Genomic DNA, 24476 nt, shown 5'->3' with positions numbered 1-24476 from the left:
GCTGATGGGTGGATTCGCATTAAACTACAAATGGCCAACACCAGCTCACGTAAACACTCCCCTCAACAGTATCTGCATTTGAAGGATCATATCTTAACCCTTTGCATCAGTTAGGCATGCATCGTGGGAGCACAGTGACATGGAATATGGATGTCCTGTGGTGATCAGACCTTACACATCGGTAGTGAAGAAGTCTGTGGAAGGCTGTTGCCTGTCTGTGGTGTGATGGGCCTGTGGTCATTTCAGGTCAGTGTGACAGAAGTCAGGAAGTAGTATATGACATGCAGGTAGGGAAGAACAAGGACACACCAAAACCCACGAGGACAAAAATGGAGCCCATGTCTGCCCCTCACCACCTCATACTTCAGTCGCAGGAGACCTGCAGAAGCTGGTGCCCTTCGCATTAAGAGCTAAAGGCCTGCCCGGCTGCTGCCCATGCCAAGGAGGTGAGCCAGCAGACCAGTAGCGGAAAACACGGGCTGCAGTGGAACCTGGTGCCTACACCTTCAGAGTGTGCTTAGGATGCTCCTTCCCTCTCACCTTCAGATTGTCAGGTAATTTTCTAGTTTAGCCAGCTCAACCTAGAACCAGACAGGGACGGGAATTCTGGGAAACGTGGCCCAAGCTGAGGTTTATGCACTGCAAAACTCACACTGTCCCCCAAATCATACCAAGATGTAGTCGTTTAGCTCCTGCAGAGATGTTGAAGCAGGGACAGCAGGTGGGACAAGGATGTGAAGAGGTAAGAGATGATGAAGGGCGCTTTCTTAGTCATTTGCAAGCATGTGTCTACAAGAGAAAAGCCAGGTAGATGAGAAGTATGTATCACGTGGTTATATATCCAAATGTTTATAAATGCGTGTATACAGAAAACCACCCTTCCGATTGGACCCACATTAGTCTGAGGGGCACTGAAGGATACTCAAGGGTGTGTGAGTGCCCAGGCTTCCTCTGGATATTACAGTGACCCTATCCTTCACCCCATGGTCCTCTCTCCTTCTGCTCTGAGTGCTGGGCAGCACAAGGTGACACAAGCCATGCGGAAAAGGGACAAGTGTGACCAGAAGCACCTCTAGGGCCACAGAGGGTCACACGGGAATGTGTGACCCTAAAGGCACATTCATCAAGTTTCTTCTTTGGCAGAAGCCAGTTCCCAATGTGCCAAAACGGAACGGAACAATGAGGCTTTATGCCACCAAAGGTGTAGGTTTGATTCAAGAAACACTTCCTCTCTGTGGGGGTACAGTGGGTGGGGTGAGGTGATAAAAGTTGGTGGAAGGCAATTCTTTCCAAAGCCCAGACCTTGCAGTGGCCCCAGCGGGTGTGGACGTGCCTACTTGCTTTCCTCTCCTTCGTTAGGCAGGTCTATAGTTCAATGGGAACCTTTATTGGTCATGTGTACCCAGGGCTGTTTCTATTTTTGTACGGACTGTATCAGGCAATAGTGGTCTCCAAAGCTGTGCTTGCCAGCGACTCTCTCCTGAATTCTTCCTGTCCTCCCCGGAGTAAGGGAAGATGGGCCAAGCTGTGGGAGATATCCTACAGAGGTTTGGTGAAGATGGTGACCGGCTCCATCTTGATAGCTTATGAGATCAGCTGCACTAAAGGCACGCTGACCCTGATGAACAGAGAACTGCCACCGAGATTCATGTTCCCCAAAGAGTGGCAGCACCTCACCATGTTCCTCCTCCTCAGCCTCAGTGGCTGTGCAGATGTCACAAGCAAGAACCTGCTGCCTCGGAGGTGTGTGCTCCTAGAAAGAGGTGCCCTGGTGCTGACCTTCTACGTGCTCCTGATGCTCTTGTCATCCCACATTCGAGACTCAACAGGGGTGGAGCTGCAGGTGCACTGCCTCCTCATCTTGGTGGTATTCCTGCTGATGCTGGTGCTGACCGTGGAGCTGTGGGCTCCCAACGCGTTTCCCCTCTCACTGATCGAGACCTTTCTGTTTCTCATGATGGGCTCCTGGCTGGTGCAGGCTGGCTTTATTCTGTACAGACCCGTCACTGGCTATCCATGGCAAGACGATGACATCAGTGACATCATGTTTGTCACCACCTTCTTCTGCTGGCACATGATGACCAACGCTCTGTGCCTGTTGGGAATCTATGGCATCTCTTCCTTTTGGCACCGCCATTGCAGTCCCAGCTCCAAGCTGACCAGGTCCAAAGAAGCGCCAGACTGTGCGAACGCTGAAGGGCCCGCCTACACATTGCTGCCAGAAGTGGAGCGCTCAGAGGAGGATGACCAGGCGCAGGCTCGTCTCCTCCCAGAGAGCTCACCCCGAGACAGGGCCTAGGGTGCCCAGCCCACTGTCCACCTCACCTTCCTCTTTGTGGGTTCTCTCAGACATGTGCATGGTACCCTCTTTGGTCCCCAAGTGAAAGTAATGGCCATGAAGGAGAACAGCAGGGGTTCATCTGCTGGTCCACGTCCTGTCCCTGAACCTCTAACTGCTGAGGAGATGAGGAGAGGGGGGGCTGGGAAAGGAACGCTCATGGGATTGGAGTGGTGGGGAGAAGAGGACCAGGGGACTAGAGAAAAGTGCAGGAAAAGCCATGGGGTTAGAGAGTGCAGGACAGGGGGGCCTTTGAAGGAGAGAGCAGAGTCCAGCGGCCATGCCGTCTACCAGCTGCTTCCCCAGGCACAAGCAATTGCCTTTTACCCAAGGGAATAATGATTTCTTACCCCTCGGAACTGGAATCACTCAAGTGTCATCCTGATAAAGAAGGGCAGATACTTCTGCTTGCTCTCCAGAGTGGCGCCACCACGCGGAAGTGGCACAAACAGAATTTGTAATTGGTTCATACAGGTTGAAACTGCGTTCTTTCCGCCAGGTCCCCACCCCCCCAATGTTTAAGGACTGGCTTAATTTCAAATTCAAATGAATAAACTGAGACTTATTAATGCTTTAATAGGGTAAAACGGCAATTTTTATGGAATCCAAGTGTTTGGTACCGCCCCAACGTCCCACTTTCGTACTCCTACTCCAGCCAAAGCCTGCCGCTTTCGCCATCACCACCTCGGCACGTGTCAATTACTAGGTCCTCTCCACGAGTCTCAGGAAATTTCACTCCCTTGCATCTCACAGAAAGCCATTCCACAATCACTTTTTTATCATGCTGGGTACACAGCACAAGGCCCAGCCCTGCCTTTACCCCACGGAGCACCCCCAGGGAGACCTTCTCCACCCTGACTCCTTTCTTCTAGAACTCCGAGGCACTAATACTATTTGTTCATATGGCTGACATGCTTTTCTTTGTTCTGTTTCTGAAATCACTCCCCTTAGGGAGGCCCCGCCTCACCACCTAAAGGCTAAGGACTTGGCCATAGCAAGTTTCACACTTTCCCGTGGGCGAGCGAACTATGTGCTGCTTAATAAAGGCGTATTTCCTTCCAGTACCTCTGCCTACCCTTCCTTCTGTGCGGACAGAAGGAAGTGTGGCCAGACAGGTCCGAGGTTCTGTGCAACGCTGGGAGACACGATCATCCTAAAGCCCAATCTGTGAGAGTCACGGGTCCACTCTCTTCCTCATTCTTGGGATAATGAAATCCCCTATGCTGTGTCTGCACTGTTTGCTGTTCATTGTTTTTTAATCCTCACAAGCATGTGTATGAGGAACCACCAGGCTGACTTGCCCAAGTCTCAGAGTTACTATGAGGCAAGACAGGAACCCAAGGGCAGGTGTGTCTGACTCAAGCTAGTGACTGTTCTCTGGGTCACGTTGATTTTGCTAATGGCAATGGAGAAGGGAATGATTCTCAAAATGAAACTGCTAGAGAGAGAAAAGAGAAGGTAAGCAAGCTGCACAGCGTAAATACGATAGACCCCGGCAAAAGTCGTCTCTGTCACGCTTTCTGTCCACCACCCAGCCCTGCCCCCAGGGTTCCCTTTGGAGAGGCTGCCCGACTCTCAGCTTCTGCCTGGGCCTTAAATTTCTGGGCTCAGATCTGAGGGCTCAGGGTGACTTGCTTGTGACCAAGTTTTCTGATCCTTGCCCATGTTTTCTTGACAGTTGTTGGTTCTTAGGCTCTTTTCAATGACCTTTCTTGGGGGACCTCCTTTCTCATCCCCTCTCATACACACTGATGGGCGAAGGCTCAGAAAACCACGCACATGGCACTGGCCAAATAGCTGAGTTGGCTAGAGCACCGTCCCAACACACCAAGGTCGCGGGTTTGATTCCCGGTCTGGGGCACATGTAGGAGTCTACTGATGAATGCATAAATAAGTGGAAAAACAAACTGATGTCTCTCTCTCTCCTCAAACAAAACAACCCACCCATGCTGCCTGCTGCCCATTTCTTGAAACCTAATTTTATAATTATAAACATCTAGTAATCAATTGACACCCCCAAGGTAATATCTCTCAAATATCCAGTATAGCTATTCATTTACTATATTTGAGATGTGACAGGGAGGTCCACCCTTTGAGGGCCAGTCTAGAAGCAACTTCCTACTCTTCCGCCTGGAGGAAGACATGTAATTCTCATAAAGTTCCACCAGAGGGCACTATGTTCACACCACCCCAGCCAAACCTCCCGCTCTCCAACTTTGGTAAACAAATCGCTCAACCACCGGTTTAAAAGTGGGGAGTAGGGAAAAGGAGGTCAGGAAAAATACAGAACCAGTCTAAGTTAAGTATTGCCCAAGCATCCAGAAAACATACCCCAGGGCTGTTTGTTTCCCGTTAAAATCTGGCATGCACGTGTGAAACACACCAGGACTCAAATCAACCACAGGGATGGGGTTGAGGAAGGAAGGACGCAGGATCCAGTTGAGGATATCTTTGGGAAAAGTACCAACCAAAAAGGGCACCCTCTGATCCAAGTAATGTTTTGACCTCCAATGCTCAATCTCCTAAATGCTTTCATAAGCTTCAACAATGCTCCCATCAATCCAGAGAAAACAAAGATAGACCCACACGCACAATGAAAGTAAGGAACAGATTTTATCTATGACTATCCCAGCTTCACAAAAATGAAACTAGCAGCAGAGTACTGACTATGAAGTACGATCTCCAAAGAGTCCTTAGAATCTGCCATAAAGCTCTTCTGGTTCCTGGAAATCTAGCTGTTCATGAAGAATATATAGAATGTCCACAATACGGAAGGCACTAAAACCCACAGGGTAGGATTTAGAGGTAAAGTGATCGGTCCCCGCAGGTGGGACTTCCCTCAGTGGGTACAGCAGGGATTTTGGTTTTCTAGAGGTGCTTGTCCAGGGATGCATTGTCCACAGCCTGACACTACAGAAAAGGAAAGAAATGGGCTCGTATGGGAGTTCCACCCTGGAAACACACAGGCTGTGAAGTACCGCATTGCAGTGACTTCAGCAAGCTCCTGTGAGTTACCAAGGCCTCAGTTTCCTCGTCTTTAAGGCATAAAAACGTGAAGATCTAATTCCAGAATTGCATGGCTTTCATTTTCTCCATAGGACTTATTTTCCCATGTTGTCAGCTAAGATAAATTTCATTCTTCCCAACTCTCCAGGCAAATTTCCTACTGGGAGACAAGGCTTAGGGTAGGGCTCAAACAGACTCAAACCTTCAGCCCTAACATGCAGTTTGGGAAATGGAGTTTCTCCTGTATCTGAATGATTCCAAGGGGCCTTCAACAAGACTCAAAGCAGACATACGAAACATAGCTGAGATTTGAACTCCTCATTTCCTAACGTGAACTTAAGAATATCAAACAATCAGAAAGGACATAAAGATCAAAGGACAACACAGATCTCTGTTAGGTACTAAACTGCGGTAAAACCAGGTCTTTCCTCCTTTTAAATTATGTACTGAAATTTGAAAGCTTGGCCACTGGCAGCTTCTTCCCTAAATCTGGCCTAAGAGTAATGGCATTAACTCCAATGCTGTTTCTTTTCTTCTTTTTAATTTTCATTTTAGCCTTATATGATGGTATATTCTTTTGGAAAGAACGGATGTTAGTTTAATAGTTTACAGTTTTGATTGGGTTTCCAGGGTATTTCTGAAACCTGTGTCTCAGCTGTGTGCCTTTAGCCTGATTAAAGAGCTTTGTTGAATGCCCAATGAAATCATCCAGACACAAGGAAAAATTCCATTTCTCAAATGACACGTTATGGCTGAAGGCTTGGGTCTGTTTGAGCCTCACACCAAAGCTTCTCCCTAAGGAGTGCAAGGCAACCATAAAGAACCCTGGGGAAGGCACCTCAAACCGAGAGATGAAGGGCTTCCAACCTGCGGGGTGAGAATGGATTCTTCAAGAGATAGAAATTGAGTGGTAAACTCACAGGTAAAACCCATCCAAGACAAGGCCTTTATTTCAGGCAACAGAGCAACACTGAAAAAATGTTTTTCGTCCCTGTCCCACTCCTTGGACTTGGAACAAATTCTTTACCTAAAATATTGCTCTCCCACTCCACCTACCCCCTGGACATAGTGACTCTATGCTAAGAGGCCAAAACTTGACTTTGGAGGGGGTGGGGAACGGGGGTGGATTTCAATCTGGGGAAGAAGAGGAAGGAGAACAGAGGGCAGCGGACGCAGCAAAGCCAAACTGGATGAAACAGGCTGTTCTACTTTTAACTTCTCCAAAAGTGGTCCGGGTTTCTGGGGGCGAAGCAGTTCGTAACAGGCCGTTTTCTTCTTTTTCTTCCCTCATACGCTTTTAAGCTTCCCTGGTCGGTCCTTGGACCCGTTCGAGCACGATTTCCGCTGGTTAAGTAAGTGTAGGGTGGGCCGGGGAAGACAAGCCTCTTGTTCCCTCTGGAAAGACTCGGCAGTCGTGTATTCTGTTGCTGGCCCTCACAAAGTATGTCCCTGGTCACATGAATGGATCGAAGCAAATCCACTTCCATTCTTAGAAAAGCAGCTCAAAGCGCTAGCCCTCTCGGTGCCGCTGTCGTCTCTGTGTGTTCAACAAACATGACTTATCGAACACTCTATCCTGAATGCTCCTGGGAGACACAAGATGAAAGAGCTACTCAACGAGGTTAAGATACCTAGCAAACAGGATGCCCTAAGCTAAAAAACAAAAGTACCCTGGTTTGTACTATGCCTCTCCCCATTATGTTTGCCATCCCCATCTCAGATGCTGGATGGAAGTGACGAGTGTAATAGCAGGCTCTAGATTGTGCTTAGGCAGTTCGACGTCTGGAAACCGAAATCTTTTTACACAAGAACACCACCTCTCACTTCCTCCACTACCCCTCTTCAACGACTGAAACGCAGGGCTTCACAGACAAAAATGGAAGGAAGACAGCTGTTAGGGGGTCTAGGCCCACTCTCATAAAACTAACAGTGGAGCGTTACAGAGTTAGAACGTTGTGTAGAACAGATTGTTATGGGAAAGAATCCAATCTCTTCAGGTTGTTTTATCCTATATTAATCATATTACTGTTTTCTTTCCTTTTTTAAAAAAAGATTTTATCTTTAGAGGGGAAGGGAAGGAGAGAGGGGGAGAAATATCAATGAAGGGTTGCCTCTCACACGCCCCCTACTGGGGACCCGGCCTGCAACCCAGGCATGTGCCCCGACTGGGCCTCGAACCGCTGTTATTTGGTTCACAGGCCTGCGCTCAAACCACTGAGCTACACCAGCCAGGGCAATCGTATTACTGTTTTCTAAACACTATGTTCCAGGTACTATCCTCTTTCATTTGTATATGTTGTCACAATGAATCCTTACACTATTTTGTAGAGAAGGAAACTAAGGTTTCATGTGACTTAGCCACATGAAAGCCCAGATGTAAACCTAGGCTTGCCCGACCTGAAGCCCAGCCTTCAACAACCGCAGGCAGCACTGAAACAATATGGAATCCCTTACATTGACAAAGTGCTTTGCCAGGTCCAGAACGTCACCTGTCTGAAACATACCCAGAACCCTTTTGAGAGGAAGGCTGCATCTTTCATTTTCAAGCACTACAGTGTTAGGCACACTCTTCAAGGGGAGGGATTTTGACCAAAGAAGCCAAGTTGTGTGTGTGTGTGTGTGAGTGTGTCTGTGGTCACAAGCGACATTTATTTTCCATATCTGTGGTACAAAGAATAACCAGAAGAACAAACTTCCTCCTTTCCTCTTCCAAAGGCACTGAAAATACTTGTCTTCAACCAGAAAAATCTCAGTCTCAAAAACTGGGGATCCTGAAAGATGAAATCTACCAGATACCATCAGGTAGATTTCAGGGACTAAAAATAGAGAATGATTAAGTAATAGAACTGATAGAATATATATATATATATAATCAGTTCTATTGTGCAGACACACAATATTTCTATACAGATTCTATTATAGTTGTACATACATATACACATAATTATTGTGCATCTGTTGAAGGCTTCCATTTTATTGTGTTCACCTATACATTTTCTTCACCATCACAGCAAGGCTGAGGAGGAAGGGGTACTGATTCTCATTTTCTGGGTTAAAAAGAAGACGCAATAAATCACCTGAAAGCAAGACCAGGAGGATTTGCTTAAGGAATCCTACATTTTCTACCTACCCTGGGAGTAGGCAAAGGCCTCCTGTTCCTTTCAGCGGCCCTTGGGGACGTTTGCACACAGAACTCCCAACTCTGGTGGGCAGCTCTGACGGTCCTCCCGTGAAGACCTTTATTTGCGGACAAGAAAACTCGGGCCCAGAGGGGCCCAGAGAGGCCTGCTTTCGGTCTAACAGGAGGGACTCAGACAGGTCTCCTGACTTTGTATTCTGCACCTCTCAGGTTCCTCTCCCTGTGGATGATACTGTAAACACGGCACACTAAGGACAAAAGGGAGATCGCAGACTTCTGGTCGTTTCCCCAAACCCACCGAGAGCGAGCTCTTCCAGGACTCCCTCCGCAGGCCCTAGGGCTTCCCGGCCCCTGCGCCCTTCTCCACTTGGCACGAGCACCGAGAAGGGGGCTGGAGATGGGGTGGCTCTCTAACAGTAAAAGGCAAATTTATGTTCCCGTGGGTCAGAATTTCCTCAGGGAGCTATGGGCATGCACTAGGACCTCCTGAAAGAGAGGACTCTTTTGCAACATGATCCAACCTGAAGTTTGCAGGGGCGGAGGCTGCAGGCGGCTTGCTGGATGCTTCCAGACCCGGGTACGGGCTCCGGGGACGCTCAGCGGTGGCGAAAAACAAGGCGGGGTCCTTCCCGACAGGAACTCGCCCCTCCTCGGGCAACCGCCCCTCCTTTCCGCCCCGCCCCTCCTCTCCCCTCCCCCCACCAGCACCCCCTTCTCTGTACCCGCGCCCCTCCCCCACAGTCCTTACCCTTTCTTTCTTCCCGGGCGCGCCGGCCCCCTCCCTGGCGGCGCCCGCTCCTCTAGTCGCCCAATGGCCGCGGTGCCCGGGCCCGCATCAGTCGATCCGCCCCGGCTGCCGGCCGCTGGGAGCCAATCAGGACGCTGGGGGCGGCCCTGGCGGCCGATAAAGAGTGCAGGGCGGCGGACGGCCCTGCAGAGCCGAGGATGGGAGAAGAACTGAGGGTTTGAGTGGCATTTCCAGCTTCCTCTCTTCTCTCCGCACCTCGCTCTCACGGCCTGCCCGCCCTGCCGCCTGCTCGCCCCCCAGGTAAGCGGCTTGCCGGCCCCGGCGTCTCGGAGGTGACGCAGGCGGCCCCTGCCGCCTCCCGAGCCACACCGCCTGGCTTTGGGGTTCGGCCCCTTCCCACCTCGTGGCCCTAGTTGGAGCCTCGGCCAGCGGGCATTCCCGCGGGCCTGCACCGCCTTGGCTTGCGATGGGTCACGGTGAGCCGCGCGGGCAGCCAGGATTTGAGGAGGGCGGGGACTTGTTTTGATCTTCCTTTGGCTGCTTTGGGCCCAAAGCGCCGCCCCTGGAGGTCGCTCTGCGGTGTTGTGTGCATGGTGGATGGAGTGGCTGGGTGGCTCCTCGGGTGAGCGCGCCCTTCTTCTCCGCGGTGGCAGGCCTTGGCAATAGTCATGATCTTCGTGATCTTATAGTCGCCTCCGTTGAGACAGTGACCGTGTTAGTGCGGTCAGCTCCGGCCTCGGTCCCCGTGACCTGCCACTGTGACTGAACAATGGGGACCCCAGCTACGGCGTGCTGGGGGCGCGGCTAGTGGAGAGGCCTGGTCTGGCCGGGTAGAGTTGGCGGCGTTTCTCGCTGTCCTCCGGCCGACGTCCCCGTCCCCCTCCCCCCCACCCCTCCAACCTCTGCCCTCGGAGGGGTATGGCGCCTTCCGCCAGGCCCTGAGATCCGGACCCGGGCCCAAGGGGCGGGGCGCCAACTTTCCAGACCTTTCAGTTGGAAGGGGTTGCGCTCAAAGTGGATAATCCCAACCGCCCCGGGGGTGGCACGGGGGGATCCTCCCCCAGCCGCAAATCCACCAAGAAGGCATCGAAAGAAAATGAAGACGACCAGGAGTCGCAGATCTTAGACCTCCCTTCCAATTGCTATGGCTTTGTCGCTTATACCGTGAACTCTGGAGAGAAATCCAGAGTCAAGATTAAGACCTTGAGCCACCAGCCTGCGTTTTCTGGCATGTCCCGGTGTGATCCCGATCGCTCGCCCTCTCCTGTTTCGTCTCCATGTTCTATTCCCTCTCCATGTCTGACTCCCTCACCCCGAAAGCTCCAGTCCGTGGGCCAGCAAGAGCCGGACATGGAGGACAGGCGGGAATGCCACTCCAAAAGGAGAAGGGCCAAAGAGGGCACCCCCAAGGATACGCTTGACTTTACGTGGCTGGGGTGAGTGAGGAGGCAGGGAGGACGACCCCGAGCCAGCTGCCACTGCAGAAACCGCTCAAAACTGAAGAATCCCATTTTTCTCCCCACCCGGTCAACTAGCTCCACAGTGGCACCAGTTGATAGGAATAAACAACTAGGCTGTGGGCGACTAACTCATCTCAGAAAAGAACAGAGAATCTGGTACCGGGGCTCTAGGAAGAAAGTGTGGCTTGATGTGGGAGAGTCAAGTTGGAGACTGGGTTGTAGCTTTTAGTGCGAGCTGGTGGAGTCAAGGGATTATTGTTCCTTCTGGGCTTAGTAGGTAGGTATGGAGAGGAGGGTTGGGATTTGACCCACCAAGCCTTCTACACTCCCTAGGCAAACTCGAGGCCAAAGGCGACTTGACAGATGAAGTCCTCTTCCCTCCGTGGAAGGGTGAAGCTGTTGGAAGAGGCAGTTATGTTTTCAGCTGGGTAAACATGGACGGTTGCCCATAGAAACTTTGTCACTCTACTTCAGAGTTGCCCAAGTCCCAGGAGGAGAACAATATGTTCCCTTTCTAGCCACCCTGGGCCGCTGACAGGGCAGGGAGGGACAGGCTGTTTCCTCTTGGGTTTTGTGGCTTCCGAGTGTCTTCTCTTTCCGAGGTTTTGTGGTGGTAGCTTACATACCGTTTATAGTGTGCCTCAGCTTTTGGAAGAGTCCACACCTCTTCCTTGCATTTGGAATTTTTCCGTGCAAATTCCCTAATTCCTTGAAAAGCGCTAGTGGCGTCTCAGCATGTCATTCCCCAACGAGCATTTTGGCTGCAGCTGATGGAAATTACAGCAGGGTGCATCTGAGAATCCAACTCCAGCCAGCTATTTCTGCATCTTGGTGATAGAATGACTGCAGTCCTTTTAAGGGAGCCGCCAGCCTCTTAAATCTAGCTAGCCCCGTCGTCCTACCTACCTCGTGTGGAGATTGTTCCTGAGGTTTGGAGGAGCCTTCAATAATTGACATGCCCACCACTGCGCCAGACAAAGGGCAGACTCACCCCAAAATCATAGCAACCAAGCCTTTCTGTGGCTGGATGGTACTTGTATTAGGAGACCACATCTGCTCAGTAAACTTGTGTTTCTGAACTTCTCTATCAGCTTTTTTGGTGTGGGGTTTTTCCCCCCCTTATGTCTTCGTATTAAAAAAAAAAAAATTCCCTGCCTTGGCTGCCCTAAGAAATTAGAGCTTAGCCTTCACAAGTGTGGATTCTAGTTTGAGGAAGTCTATAAGGAGCTTTTTGTCTAATGTAAAACTTTAGTCCCCCTGAAAGAATAAATAAATACACCATTGGGTCTTCTTGATTTCGTTGTTCTTACTGAAGGAACCCTACAGAGGATCCGTTTGGAATTGGTGTTCTTAATTTTTTTTTTTCCTCTCTCACCAGCACATCTTCCACCATGGCCACCTCAGCGAGTTCCCACCTGAACAAAGGCATCAAGCAGGTGTACATGTCCCTGCCCCAGGGTGATAAAGTCCAAGCTATGTATATCTGGATCGACGGTACCGGAGAAGGGCTGAGATGCAAGACCCGGACGCTGGACAGCGAGCCCAAGTGTGTGGAAGGTGAGAGGTGGCAGAGTGGGGAGTTCGGGTGGGCAGCGGCCGCAGCCTGAGCCTCTAGATTTGGCTTCTTTCTTACTCTTTTTGGAAGCTTTCCGAAGGCAGGGCTTTTCCGCCTTCATTCAGTCAACGTGAAGCTCCGACACTGCCTCAAAGCAGGGCAACAATGGACCCCTTTCTTTAAATGGAATCTTGCGTGTCAGCCAATAGAGAGAAGACAAAAGACGAGAAGTCTGCGTTGGGGGTAGAGGGGGGCTCGAGACTGCTGACTTGGGTTTGTTTCCTTAGTTGGCTTAAGGCACCCCCCGGGAACCCCATTGAAAACCACTGCTTCAACCTGACCGAAGCCCCTACTGTACAAACTTGAAGTAACGGTTTTTGAATTCGCATCGCCGGGGTTCTAGATGGCAAAGCAAACACCCCGAAGTGGTTTCTTTGTTAGACTAGCTGTTCGCTTGCGTTTCGTTGTTGCCACTTTTGGAAATTTTTCAATCATCTGATTGCCTGTCCCTCTAGCAGTTATGATATGAGTTGTAGCCCGCTTTTTTTTTTTTTCATTTTGGTCTAGAGTAAGCCATAGCCCTCCCTTGGGAAAGGGATCAGAGGAGAAAAACTGTCACCTCTTAACTACTTTTAGGATAGCTTCCTCTTCCGATAACGTCACTCGAATGCATGAATGACCATAACGTAAAGCATCCGTTGTGCGCCTGCCGTGTGGCGAGGATGAGGCACTGGGCGAGCAAAGGTGTATGAGTCTGGTCTTTACCTTTGGAGGTCTCAGTCAGCCAGGGAAAGGAAGACCCCGGTCTTTAAACATAGTGAGTCAAGAGGATGATGATGTGGAAGCGTCTTTGAACAAGTCATCCTGCTGCTTGTCCGTTTCCTCATCTACAAAATCAGGACACGGCTTAAGCCATAGCCGCCCGCATACGCAGTCAGGGAATGGATTAGACAAGGAAGCAACACATGGTCTAGTGGGGCAGTCTAGAGTCTTTGTTTCTCCTATTTCAGTATTTTAAATGACGACTGACTCATTGCTGATGCCAGAATATTTCCGTGTGTCTCCTTGTTGTCCAGTGGTCTTATTTGGGGAGAAAATAATCGTCCTTGGGTTGTTCTGGTGACTGTTATTTCTTCTAAGGAAGCGATGTGAGGGTCTTACTAGAACTCCGGACCGTGGAGCTATGTGCAGATGCCAGGGTGTCCGAAGTGGCGGTCATGCATCACCGACTTTATGCAGAAGAGGGTGTAAAAGCCAGCGGGGGATTGTGTGCTCGCCTGGGAAGCTGTATATTTTTAACCTGATTTTTTTCATCTCTTTTGACCCCAGAGTTGCCCGAGTGGAATTTTGATGGCTCTAGTACTTTGCAGTCTGAAGGTTCCAACAGCGACATGTATCTTGTTCCTGCTGCCATGTTTCGGGACCCTTTCCGCAAGGACCCCAACAAGCTGGTGTTCTGTGAAGTCCTAAAGTACAACCGAAAGCCTGCAGGTGCATGTAGGGGGGATGTGGATGCCCCCACCCCAATTCACGAATGCGGTAAAGGAGAGGGAGAAGATGCTTGCAAAATTAGTAAGAAAGTTAATGCGGGCCAGGAATTGAGAGCAGTCTGACAGCATCTTTTGGTTGCTACTTCATTCCGCACAGCTGGTTTTCGTCTTTGTTCATTGATAACATGCATTTGCCCCGAGCTCTGCTCTAACTGCACCTTTGGGGTTGGTCTGGCATGCCTCTCACTCCTGGTTCTCAGCCATTCATCTTTGGAAACCTCACCTATGTGTAAAGTCTCTTGCTGCATTTTGTCAATGAGACCTCTTGGCAAGTCTAATGACTCCAAATTTTAATTGCCTTTGATTTGAGAAGCAGTGTCATATGGGGGTAAAGGATGAGCGTGCTGATGCCTGCCTTGTCCCCTGGGCAGGCCACCCAACATCTCCAAGCCTCGTTTTCTCACTTACAAAAGTGGAGGCTTATAATACCTTTGTAGGTTGTTACAAAGACTCAGTTGTGGGTTTTCCTTCCTATAGCGTTCTTAACGTGGTTGCTGGGACATTGGTATGCAGCCTATGATAAGTCTGCGTTTGCTTACTTTAAAGTCCCCATCCAGCTTAGAAATTATTTCCAGTTAAGCTCATCTCATTGGAATGGTTTTCTTTTGCACGGGCCAATAACTCAGCACTTCGTCTCACCTGGAATGCATGGTTCTTCATACACAAATGATTTTCCTCAATAGAAAGTGTAAATTTGGCTCTAGAAGCCCAAGAGACTAGGAATAAATCTGACTCTAGAAGCAGCTGTCCAATGAATAGAGGGTTTAAGTGCCTGGCATTCGGTACTTAGAAGGTGGCCGGCATGCTGATGGGGTAAAAACTTGCTCTGTTCGGGATCCAGTGTGGTGTGACTTGATTTTAACTGAAGTCTTTCGGGAACCGCTCTACAAACGTTTAATTGCAGCTTCTCCCATTTTCCTCTTTTATGCTAGTGGGCCAGAGAAAGGCTCAGGCTTGGTTCACACAGGCTCAGGGTCGGTTCAGCTTGTACTCAGCACTTAGGCTGCATGGGTTTGGAAGAACTTTCTTTTTTTCTCCATCAGCACCGAGATTCAGTGTATATTTGTCCATCTGTCTCTAAAGGCCTATTGACTCTGTTTGTTTTCTCTAGAGACCAACTTGAGGCACACCTGTAAACGGATAATGGACATGGTGAGCAATCAGCACCCCTGGTTCGGAATGGAGCAAGAATACACTCTCATGGGCACCGATGGACACCCCTTTGGTTGGCCTTCCAATGGCTTCCCGGGGCCCCAAGGTGAGTCCTGTTGATGAGAGATGAACCTGCTCCTTCTCCCCCAGCCGCTTCATTGGCAAGTCTCTTTCCCCGGGAATGGTAGTGATTCCTTGTGGGTCCAAAAGCTATAGGAATGTCCCTTAGACTGGCCGGAATAATACTTGCCTTCCGGCGACACAGATCCAACATGGATGTTTAGCCATTGACATTGAGGGAAAGCCTTGTGCTCCACTCAGGTGGGGTCCCCTGCCCCACTCACTGCCCTCCTCCTCCAGGCGAAGGCAGGGTCAGTGGTGATTCCAGGGAGCCAGTGTTAAGAGCTTCCTGATGACTGACCCTGGGCCCTGCTTCTTAGGTGGAAAGGGGTGTTCTCTTAACATTGCTTCTTGATATCTCCGCAGGTCCATACTACTGTGGTGTAGGAGCAGACAGAGCCTACGGCAGGGACATTGTGGAGGCTCACTACCGGGCCTGCTTGTACGCTGGCATCAAGATCGCAGGGACAAATGCCGAGGTTATGCCCGCCCAGGTAAATGGCTCTAGTCCACTGCTTTCCCCTCCTCTAGGCAAGTGGGGACTTTCAGTAGCAAGGGCTACCGATGCTCCCCTCCTTGACCCCAAACCTACGAGGCTGGGTGGACCAGGAGTGAGAGGGGAAGGGGTATTGGAGCTTCTGAGCAGGGTGAACAGGTGGCTTTATTTTCAAGGCCAACCTTCTCGTTCTCTAGTGGGAATTCCAGATAGGACCCTGTGAAGGAATTGAGATGGGAGATCATCTCTGGGTGGCCCGGTTCATCTTGCACCGCGTATGTGAAGACTTTGGAGTGATAGCAACCTTTGACCCCAAGCCAATTCCTGGGAACTGGAATGGTGCAGGCTGCCACACCAACTTCAGCACCAAGGCCACGAGAGAGGAGAACGGCCTGAAGTGAGTGCCTTCCCCTGCTGGGGTCTTCTCTGTGCAAGAATACTTGCATAGCATTTTATGTTTGCAGATGAGTAAGTGGGACCTCTCGCTTTGGACCTTAGCTTTTTGCACTTGGCTTCAAAAATTGTCTTCTAACCCTGTCATTCTATTCCTTTTTGAAAAGGGTCAGAAATACTTCAGGAATAAGGATGCTGATAGGGAAAAGCTGACATAGAGTAATGGCCTTTGAAAATCTTCAGTAAGAACCAAGTAACAGTAGAAGCATGTGAATGAACTTAATGCTTATGGGTGGGAAAAGGTCTTTGATGAGGATCTTTTCATTCAACAAATATCCTCTCCTGTGTGTCCAGCGCTATTCTGAGCACTGGACATGCCCATGACGAGGCAGATATCAACTGGAGCCATGTTGAGGTGAACTGGAAACTGGAAACAGTCTTTGTTGGAGAAGTTACTTCATTCTTGGTGTCCGTGCCTGCTCCCGTCCTTGAAAGACAGATTTCCTGGTGACAGGCTGGACCCTCATCTTTTGTGTTTCCTTTAGGTACCTTGAAGAGTACATCGAGAGGCTGAGCAAGCGGCATCAGTACCACATCCGAGCCTACGATCCCCACGGGGGCCGGGACAATGCCCGGCGCCTAACTGGATTCCACGAGACCTCCAACATCAACGACTTTTCTGCCGGCGTGGCCAACCGCAGCGCCAGCATCCGCATTCCCCGGGCTGTCGGCCAGGAGAAGAAGGGTTACTTTGAAGACCGGCGCCCCTCTGCCAACTGCGACCCCTTCGGGGTGACGGAAGCCCTCATCCGCACGTGTCTTCTTAGTGAAACTGGCGAGGAGCCCTTCCAGTACAAAAACTAAGTGGACTGGACTCGCAGCCATTGAACCCCTTCTAATTCTTCAACCCCGCTCCACTCTCGCGCCACCCCTCCCCCCAGTTGTCATAATAGCCGTAACTCAAAGGGCAGAGCATCAAGGTCTTTTTTTATTCCTCCTGCCTAGTTAATATCTCTTGCTTTTTTGGCCCAGGTTAGAGAGGTCAAGTTCTTAATCTCTTCTCACACACACACACACACACACACACGCACACACCCTCCCCCCCCCATCACTGAAGCTTCCTAGTGTGTTAGTGGGGAGGGGGCAGGGAAACATAACCACTGCTTCACTTAATCAGATGTTTGTCCAACAGGCGTTAGCTGTGAGGATAGTGTTGTGAAGGGAGAGGAAGGACCTTTTTCTTCTTTGAGGTAGCTGAAGGGGGGGTTGGGGGGGGCTGGGCTTTTACTCGGTGGCTAGGTTAGCTATTCCTTCCCCCTTGGTGGAAGTTCCATTTCTTAGAAGGCTAAGATTTCTCATGGAACTGAGAATTACAAGAGAGGGGAGTGTGGGCCACAGGCCCAGAGAAGGCGCCCCTCTCTGTGCTGTGCTTCCTGGGCCCGGGGCTAAATGCCCTCACTGGAAGATGAGCTCAGCGCAAAGGAATGGGATGGATCGCTCTCTACCTTAGAAGACAAAAAAGCTCTCATTCCTTGCTCCTCCACCTATAACAAATCAGAGTAGTATTTTTATATTTAAATGCAAAAACAAAAAAATTATATATATATGGGTGTGCGGATATGTGTGCTTTTTCTAAAGGAGAAAAACCATTCTGGTCATCAGGAGCCAAATTGGAGGCGAGTAGTGTGGTTAGAAAAAGGCTCCTTTTGAGTTGGGGGGTGAGGGTGGAGATGCTTGAAGAGTTAGCTGCTAGGGGCTGTTAAACCCTCACTACCATCTGAGGGTTTGTCTGTGCGCTGCCCTTCGGGACCGGGTGGGCACTGGCTGGTTAACAGGAAGGAGCACGGATGGCAGCTGCGGTCACCCGAGCCCCCTGGCTTTGGTGTAAAGACACATGTCTGCACAGGGGTTTAGAAATAGGAGTTGGCTGGTCAACTTGAGCATGTATGTTACTGATGGGGTGATGGGTTCTTTTCCGGGGGACAGCATGTCACTAAAGCAGGCCTTTTGATATATTAAAAAATTTTTTAAAAAGCAAAAAGTCTAGATTTTAATCATATTGGTAGGGATTTGAAGACTTTGTTTTACAGAATTGCTTGTTTGCTTCTCCTGTCTCCTCTGCTTTTAGAGGGAAGGGGACGAGACTGGGGTGTTAACACTGGTAATTTTGTATCTCGGTGTCCGTTCTGAGTGAAAATACTCCTTTGTTAAGGTTCCAAGGAGGTTTTTTGTTTCTTTTATAATAAAAAATAAACCCCACCTTCATCTCTATGTCCTCCCTACCATTCCTGGCTGTTTTTGTGTTGGTTGCAGCAGATCAGCTGTGTTTTTTTTTTTTTTCCCTTGCCCTGATGACTTTCTCATGGCCATGTACAGTATGTTCGGAGTTAGGTAACTCCTTGTAAACAAATTGAACTGCCCAGAGCAGCTCTAAATCAACCTAACATTTATAAGATCTGACTTGATTTTTTTTTCTTTAATCCCTATGTGCCATTTCATTCTTCCCTACAGCAGATGGGGAGGTTTTTAAAGAGGCAAAATAAACTCGGGTTTACCTGCTCTTAGAATTAAAAGTCTTGAGTCATTGCCAACCAGCTCTTCCCTGTACCTTGGGTAATTGGCAGCTCTGGGTTGAGGTTCATCCAGCCCTAGAGTTTTGTAATGGGATACAAACCCCTTACCTACCCACCCACCCCAGCCCATCAGAGCCTGGCTGTGATCTACCGTGCTGTAACATTGTTTTGAATAGCCCTCTGGCTGGATTTTATAGCAGCCTGAAGTATTTGTGTTATTAACTGGTCTTGGGTTCATCCTCTGCCCAGTTGCCGGTGACTCATCTCAATAACAAATACCATGTTGCTGCTCTGGTTAAAGCCTTCTGAGGCTGGGTGTGCTCAGGGCCACCCAGCCCGGCTATGTCCTGGATATACCTTTACTTGCACTAGACCCCGGAGCTTCTTAGGGTTCCCCGAAAAAGCTCCATGCTGACACCTCTGTGCCCTTGCTCTTCATCCCTTTACCTGGAATTTCTTCCACCTTATCCTGCCTTACTCCTGCCTTAGTTCCACTCTACACCAGGCTGGAGAGGAGCTCTCCCTCATCATAGTGCCGTGCACGTTAACTTCTAGCAAAAGCACCCAACACTAACCCAAGGTGCCAGGTAGTGTGGGCAGTAGTAATGACTGGTTTTAAAAGGTAGTATCCTCAGTTTCAATGTTTTGGGGGCCTGTTACAGCAAACAAATGACAGTTTTCTTTGAGCAAGTACCTATTTTGCTCAAGTTTTAGGTCTTTTTTTTTTTTTTTAGATTTTTCTCAGATGGTTGGTCCCTGACAATTTGATTTTCAAAGCAGGCTGGATGATCTGACCTATTGGTTCGCAGGGTGTGGTCCCAGTTCGTACCTACAGTTGATTTGTTAAAAGAGTGCCCTCTGTCAGTGTTTTCCTGCTGTTGCTGATAAATTACGTGTTGGTTCTTCCTCAACTGTAGTTCTTCATCCTCTCCCCAGCCTTTCCTGAGTCAGCCCTACACTTCTTGGGGGAGAGTGTGCCGCACGATGCAAGTACTTGAGCTCAATGGAGGCAATGACTTGAGCACTTTGATTTTTCTTTTTTTTCTCACTGTAACCAGTTGCCTGACAGATTACACGGAAGAAAATTCTAAATGAAAATGATTTAGGTGGAAACAACTAGAATTAGTTTCAACCAATAGGTCACAGTGCAATTACCTTGTATTTTACTGGGTTACATAGTAACTATCAGTGAGATTAAATGATGACAACCAAGTCTTCAGCCTTAGAGGGAGGCCAATATTCACAAAAGGAGTTCTCCACATTAAGCATGAGTTACCCTTATATTTCATCCTGCTGATCATTGGATAAGAGCTAAATGATGACAGCACAGGCTAACAGGAATGTTTTCTGCCAGGAGCCAATTACCAAGTCAGATCTGCACGCCTGTGCAGAATGGCACACTCATGGGTGGACAAAAGAGGTTCCTAGGCAAACACTTGGTCCTGGGGCTTCACCAGTCTCACCAAAGGCTGCCCTTACATCAATTCCAGCTGCTGCTTGGTCCTTCTACCAATGAGGTGCAAAGTCTACAAAGTACAAAACAAAGTTATGTACAGAAAGCTCATCACTCAACAGAACTTTCTCACAACTCCATGGAGGCAGGAATCCTGCTTTTTGTCCCCAGGACTATGACCCCAGGCCTGCCATGGTACCTGCAGTACTTGCTTAATGAATTATTTTTCAGTATCAGTTTTTGTGAACTAACTGTTGGGTGGTGTCAAACCCTCACGTGGTCTCAGCCGTTTGGCTGTGTTTTAACCCTGGTCACAGCACTAAGCAAAGTTCTGTTGTGAGCTTTTAAGGACTCTGCTGGCTTGGTGAATTCTGGATGAAGGTGGGTTACCAAGAGCCTCCTGTTGCTTTATGAGTTATAACTAATATAAAGCAGCAATTCATCATGTAATTCCAGGGGTTTCTGGTAAATTGCTACTGTAAATAGTTTGGGTGGATTAGGGCCCTGCCATTTTATAGTCTTTAGCTCAATAACCCACCACTCATCTTTTTAAAAAAATGTCATACTTGATTTTCAAATATTCAACTATGTGTTCACACTCATAGGTACAATATAAACATACGATATTTGGATCTATGCATATGTGCACACATTAGGTTCACCATACAGGTGTCCTACATGAACCTTTTGCCAAAGAAATAAATCTTATGAAGGAGAATGGAAGCAGGACACCAAAAGAATTCACTGGGCTGAGAAGCTGTCGCTAGGGGTGGGAAGGCAGGGCACAGAAAGCTATTGGTAATCTTCAAGCGTGGTTCTACTGCAAACCACACATTCTAATTCTGCCCTCTCCCGAGCTTCATAGACAGGAGGTCCCTGGGCACTGTTGCCTGTCTGTCTGTAATTCATGTCCCAAAGGCCCTCACATATAAGGGGGTGGATGGTGTCCTAAGTCCCATGTTACAGAGGAAGTGTCCACGCAATTCCTGGTATTTGATGAGTTGCTTTTAATAGGTTGTCCTCTTCCTCGTGGGTCTCAGGTCGAGTTACCAGCATTGTCTTGAGATTGTAACTTGTCTCAGCTCGCTCAGCTCACTCAGCTCCTCCACCATGCGGCCCCCTCAGCGCATCTGCTGGCTGCACTTCCAGTGGGCACATGCTAAATCTAAACTCTGCATGGAAGCCTTTCTGCATTTGCCTTTCACTAAAGATTCAGAATAACCACTCCTTTGTGACTATTACACTGCTCTATAGACATTAAATGGAAGAGGTATTCAAGAGCCTCCAAACTTAATAAATAAAATGGGGGCCAACCAGACACTATTCTGGGGGTTTGGGTGCAAACATATGAATGAAGAGGTCAAGGGAATGGAAATTCTTCTTTCCCTCTTCATGTCTCTCCTCCTCCTGTAGCTAAAAGAATGTCATTGGCATCAGCAAGCAGTATGAGACTTCAGGTTCTATTGCTTTGCATACTAGCTATTCTCAAATGAGCTTGTGAGCCATTTCAGCAACTCTACTCAATATTACAGTACCGTATGGGGAGGGAGGAGGTTTTTCGTGGGAGAAGTGAACCCTTGTCTGGGGTCTGGGAAGAATTCTCGATACATCAGGAGCTATTATCAGGAAAGAGACAGTGCAGTAGGAGAATCCACTTCCCCAGGGCTTTCTTCGCAAGAGAGGGTCACGAAATAAATGTAATGGGATTTCCCCCCCCCAAACAAGCTACCACCAGATTCGTTCCTAGTTGGGCTTAGGATCCAGAAACTGCCAACCTCTTACCATTTTTATAGACTAGCTCACTTAAGGCACTTACCCAGGTAAGCCTTCAGTAAATGTTTGTTGAATTAAATTGTCAGGGAAAGGTCACTACCAGTATCACTGGCTAAAGGAAGTGAATAGAAGCCTCGGGTGGGATGGGGTAGGGGTAGGGGTGAGGGGCAGTTTATTCACAAGCATTGGCCTTAGATGTTGATGGTTCCCACTCCTGCAGTTAACCCCCAATTCCCTCCTCTTCCTGATCCCAAATGCAGGATACACAGTTTATTCTTTCAGGTTCCTCCCTTCCCTTGGGAGGAAGCAGGAACACAGTTAGGTTAGCTGGCATTAAACCATTTACGTCCCCAGAAACTTACATCATTCTTACAGAATCAGCCTGAGATGAATTATGGACATCCCTGAAATTCCCTCCAAATTTAGATACATTGATTGGCTGCCTCTCACTTACCGCCAGCTGGGGACCTGGCCCTCAACCCAGGCATGTGCCCTGACTGGGAATCGAACTGGCAATTTTGGTTCACAGGCCTGTGCTGAATCCACTGAGCCACACCAGCCTGGGCTGAAAAATGCAGCATTCTTTGGGGGCAAAAAAGACTTACAAGGCGACATTTTCATATGAGTAGTGATAGGAATATTCAACCATAAAGTGGTTAATGTTGGTTACTGCTTTTCCTTTCTCCAGCCCCCAAAGCAGGAGGCTGCTCTGGGCACCATTCAGGGAACCTGGAGCAGGGAAGAAAGGCAATGTCTACAGGGATCAAAAAAGCCCCAAAGTGTGGGTTTATGCATGCGAAGTTGATTCTTAGATTGGACTCCTATAGGCCTTCCAAAGCCAGCTGTAACATCTGCAAGTTCAATTCCGCACGACCCTCTGTGAGGTGGCTCCTTCCCATCAAAGATGCCCTTGGTAGTCATTGTAACCTCATTTCACTTGAATTTCAGTGTTTGGAGAGGACAGACACAGACAAGGTGATTGATTCCCTCCTCGCCCTGGGCTAAACTTTCTCCAATCCTTAAAAAAAATGACTTGAAGGACAAGCTCTTCTGCTACTTAAGAAACACAAGCAAGTCCTCAGCAGAAAGAATATAAAGCCAGAAACCCCCAAAGATGTCTATGTTCTTGCCACGGCAACCCCAGGAGGGACACTAAGGGGCCGCATTAATATTTCTGCTTTAATAATCTGGATCTGGGAGCCAGGGACATCATCCCGGGGAACAATGTTAAAATAATGGATTTCTAGAAAATATTCATATATAGCCCTGCCCCTTTGTCTATACAACTATTGAAAAAACAATAAATGCTTTTAGGGGCTACTAAATGCATGGGACTGCTGCAAAGTTTTTAGGAGAGATGCTGACTGAGAATTCTAGAGATGGTAACAGAGGGTGGAAGGAATGGAAGATTCTTGGTCTAGTCCTCACATTATGTAACCACGGAGTCGCTCTCTACCAACACCCACTCCCTCCCTTGTCTCTCACATGTTTTTTCTTTTCCTTTGAAGGGATTGGAAAGCTCCAAGACCTGACTTAGTCTCAGGAGAGACTTAGATACTCATCTTGCACTCGAAACATGTAAGCCCTCTCCTGCTGATTCGCCTTGCAGAGTCCAAGAAAGCCAAGAGGTGCCAAGCACCAGGTGTTTTCTTGTGAGTCTGTTTTTCCCCCAGCCTGGCATGGCAGGCAGCAGGAGCTATTTTGCTTTCATAAGCCATATTATGTAACTAAGATCTTGAACAGTGATGCTGAGCCAACTTGGAGGTCACAATGAAAGGCGGTGGGGGGGGCGGTGGGGGGGGGGTGGTGGGAGGTGGGCAGAACAATCAATGAAATAGAGAATATGGAAAGAGAGCAGGAAGGGAGAAGGAGAAGGGAGAAAAAACAAACAGAGGGGAGAGTGGAGACAGACGGAGATCATAATTTGTACTACTTGTTCATGTGTCCTTGGTCTCCAGTGACAGGATAGGCTGCCTGAAAAGTTCTTTGCCCTTCATTTTAACGGGGCAAAGGGAGCAGCCCTTAGTTTACACTCTGTGAGGAGGTCTCTTGAGTGCCGCTGCCTGCAGGCATCACCCTGGGGCTCACTGGTGTCCCTGCTGGGGACTGCAGCAGCCTGGCCTGGTGTAGTACGGAGTGTTCCTAGTGGAAAACAACAAGCATGACATTGTCTGCGTTCACCCAGCCTCCATGCCGACTCCATGATTTGGTGAGTGAGGGAGCCCCAAGGGGCCTGGAGACCTGAAGCCTTTTTCTTTTGTATTTTAGAAGATGCTAGCCCACTACAGCTCACTTCCAGGAAGTTGAATATACACCAGGAGCAGGTGCCACAGATACTTGTTTTGTTTTGGGGACGCAGCAAAAGTTATGCTCAGTAACTGAGTTTGTATTCGCCAGTAAGAAATTTATTTAGCACAGGTTTGCTGTAGGAATTTCACAAGCCAATAGCAGGCAGGATAATATTTCTTAATAAGCAAAATTTAAAAATGACATTCCAAACGAATGACAGACTAATCACACTATTGTTCTAGCAAGGGGAGGTGAAGCAATAGAGTCCAAGTTTAATATAATGAGTACCTGTTTATACCAGGAGGCACTCAGGAGAGTCAGTGTCCTACCAAGAGCTGATTTCCAGCTGCCAGCACAGAAGTAAAAGTCCTCTGTTGCTAGAGCATGTTGCTAGGAAACAAAGACGCCATGTTGGGAGGAGGGCTACTCTC

The 24476-nt window shown here is 48.8% G+C and overlaps 2 protein-coding genes and 1 long non-coding RNA gene across 5 annotated transcripts in view; 2 read left to right on the top strand and 1 right to left on the bottom strand.

Moving 5' to 3' along the window:
• Positions 1-9133, bottom strand: part of LOC118979145 (uncharacterized) — a 29880-nt gene extending 20747 nt beyond the window's left edge. For both annotated transcript variants that reach the window (XR_005064849.1, XR_005064850.1), the window contains exons 1-2: positions 8475-9133; positions 672-789 (exon numbers count right to left, since the gene is read on the bottom strand). This is a non-coding gene — a long non-coding RNA (uncharacterized LOC118979145). The remainder of the gene's footprint in view (positions 1-671; positions 790-8474) is intronic.
• On the top strand, positions 1376-2350 carry LOC118979142 (transmembrane epididymal protein 1A-like). Its single transcript, XM_037035119.1, has one exon. The coding sequence runs from the start codon at positions 1376-1378 to the stop codon at positions 2297-2299; it is 924 nt and encodes a 307-aa protein (XP_036891014.1). The 3' UTR covers positions 2300-2350.
• Positions 9134-9403: 270 nt separating the features above from the next.
• Positions 9404-18228, top strand: GLUL (glutamate-ammonia ligase). 2 transcript variants are annotated; one of them, XM_037035117.1, is made up of 7 exons: positions 9404-9531; positions 12070-12248; positions 13576-13737; positions 14908-15054; positions 15435-15562; positions 15762-15961; positions 16503-18228. In XM_037035117.1, exons 2-7 carry the CDS (start codon positions 12083-12085, stop codon positions 16819-16821), a joined length of 1122 nt encoding a protein of 373 aa, XP_036891012.1. In that variant the 5' UTR covers positions 9404-9531; positions 12070-12082; the 3' UTR covers positions 16822-18228. The 2 variants fall into 2 exon arrangements, with proteins under 2 accessions (XP_036891012.1, XP_036891013.1); XM_037035118.1 differs by lacking the exon at positions 9404-9531 and adding an exon at positions 10447-10667.
• The last annotated feature ends 6248 nt before the right edge of the window (positions 18229-24476 follow it).

The sequence above is a fragment of the Sturnira hondurensis genome, unplaced genomic scaffold (genome assembly GCF_014824575.4).
Source record: "Sturnira hondurensis isolate 20B ecotype Veracruz unplaced genomic scaffold, ASM1482457v3 Scaffold0022215, whole genome shotgun sequence".
In the NCBI taxonomy this organism is placed as follows: domain Eukaryota; kingdom Metazoa; phylum Chordata; class Mammalia; order Chiroptera; family Phyllostomidae; genus Sturnira; species Sturnira hondurensis.
The sequence above is the reverse complement of the archived record's forward strand: the minus strand, read 5'-3'. Positions and strand labels throughout refer to the sequence as shown.

What these genes read in the sequence shown, in the direction of transcription:
- GLUL (XM_037035118.1), top strand. Translation starts at nt 10,462, where the DNA reads ATGTCCCGGTGTGATCCCGATCGCTCGCCCTCTCCTGTTTCGTCTCCA. An exon ending in GTACAACCGAAAGCCTGCAG is followed by an intron (nt 13,738 to 14,907) that starts GTGCATGTAGGG and finishes TGTTTTCTCTAG; the next exon opens with AGACCAACTTGAGGCACACC. An exon ending in CCGAGGTTATGCCCGCCCAG is followed by an intron (nt 15,563 to 15,761) that starts GTAAATGGCTCT and finishes CTCGTTCTCTAG; the next exon opens with TGGGAATTCCAGATAGGACC.
- LOC118979142 (XM_037035119.1), top strand. Translation starts at nt 1,376, where the DNA reads ATGGGAACCTTTATTGGTCATGTGTACCCAGGGCTGTTTCTATTTTTG.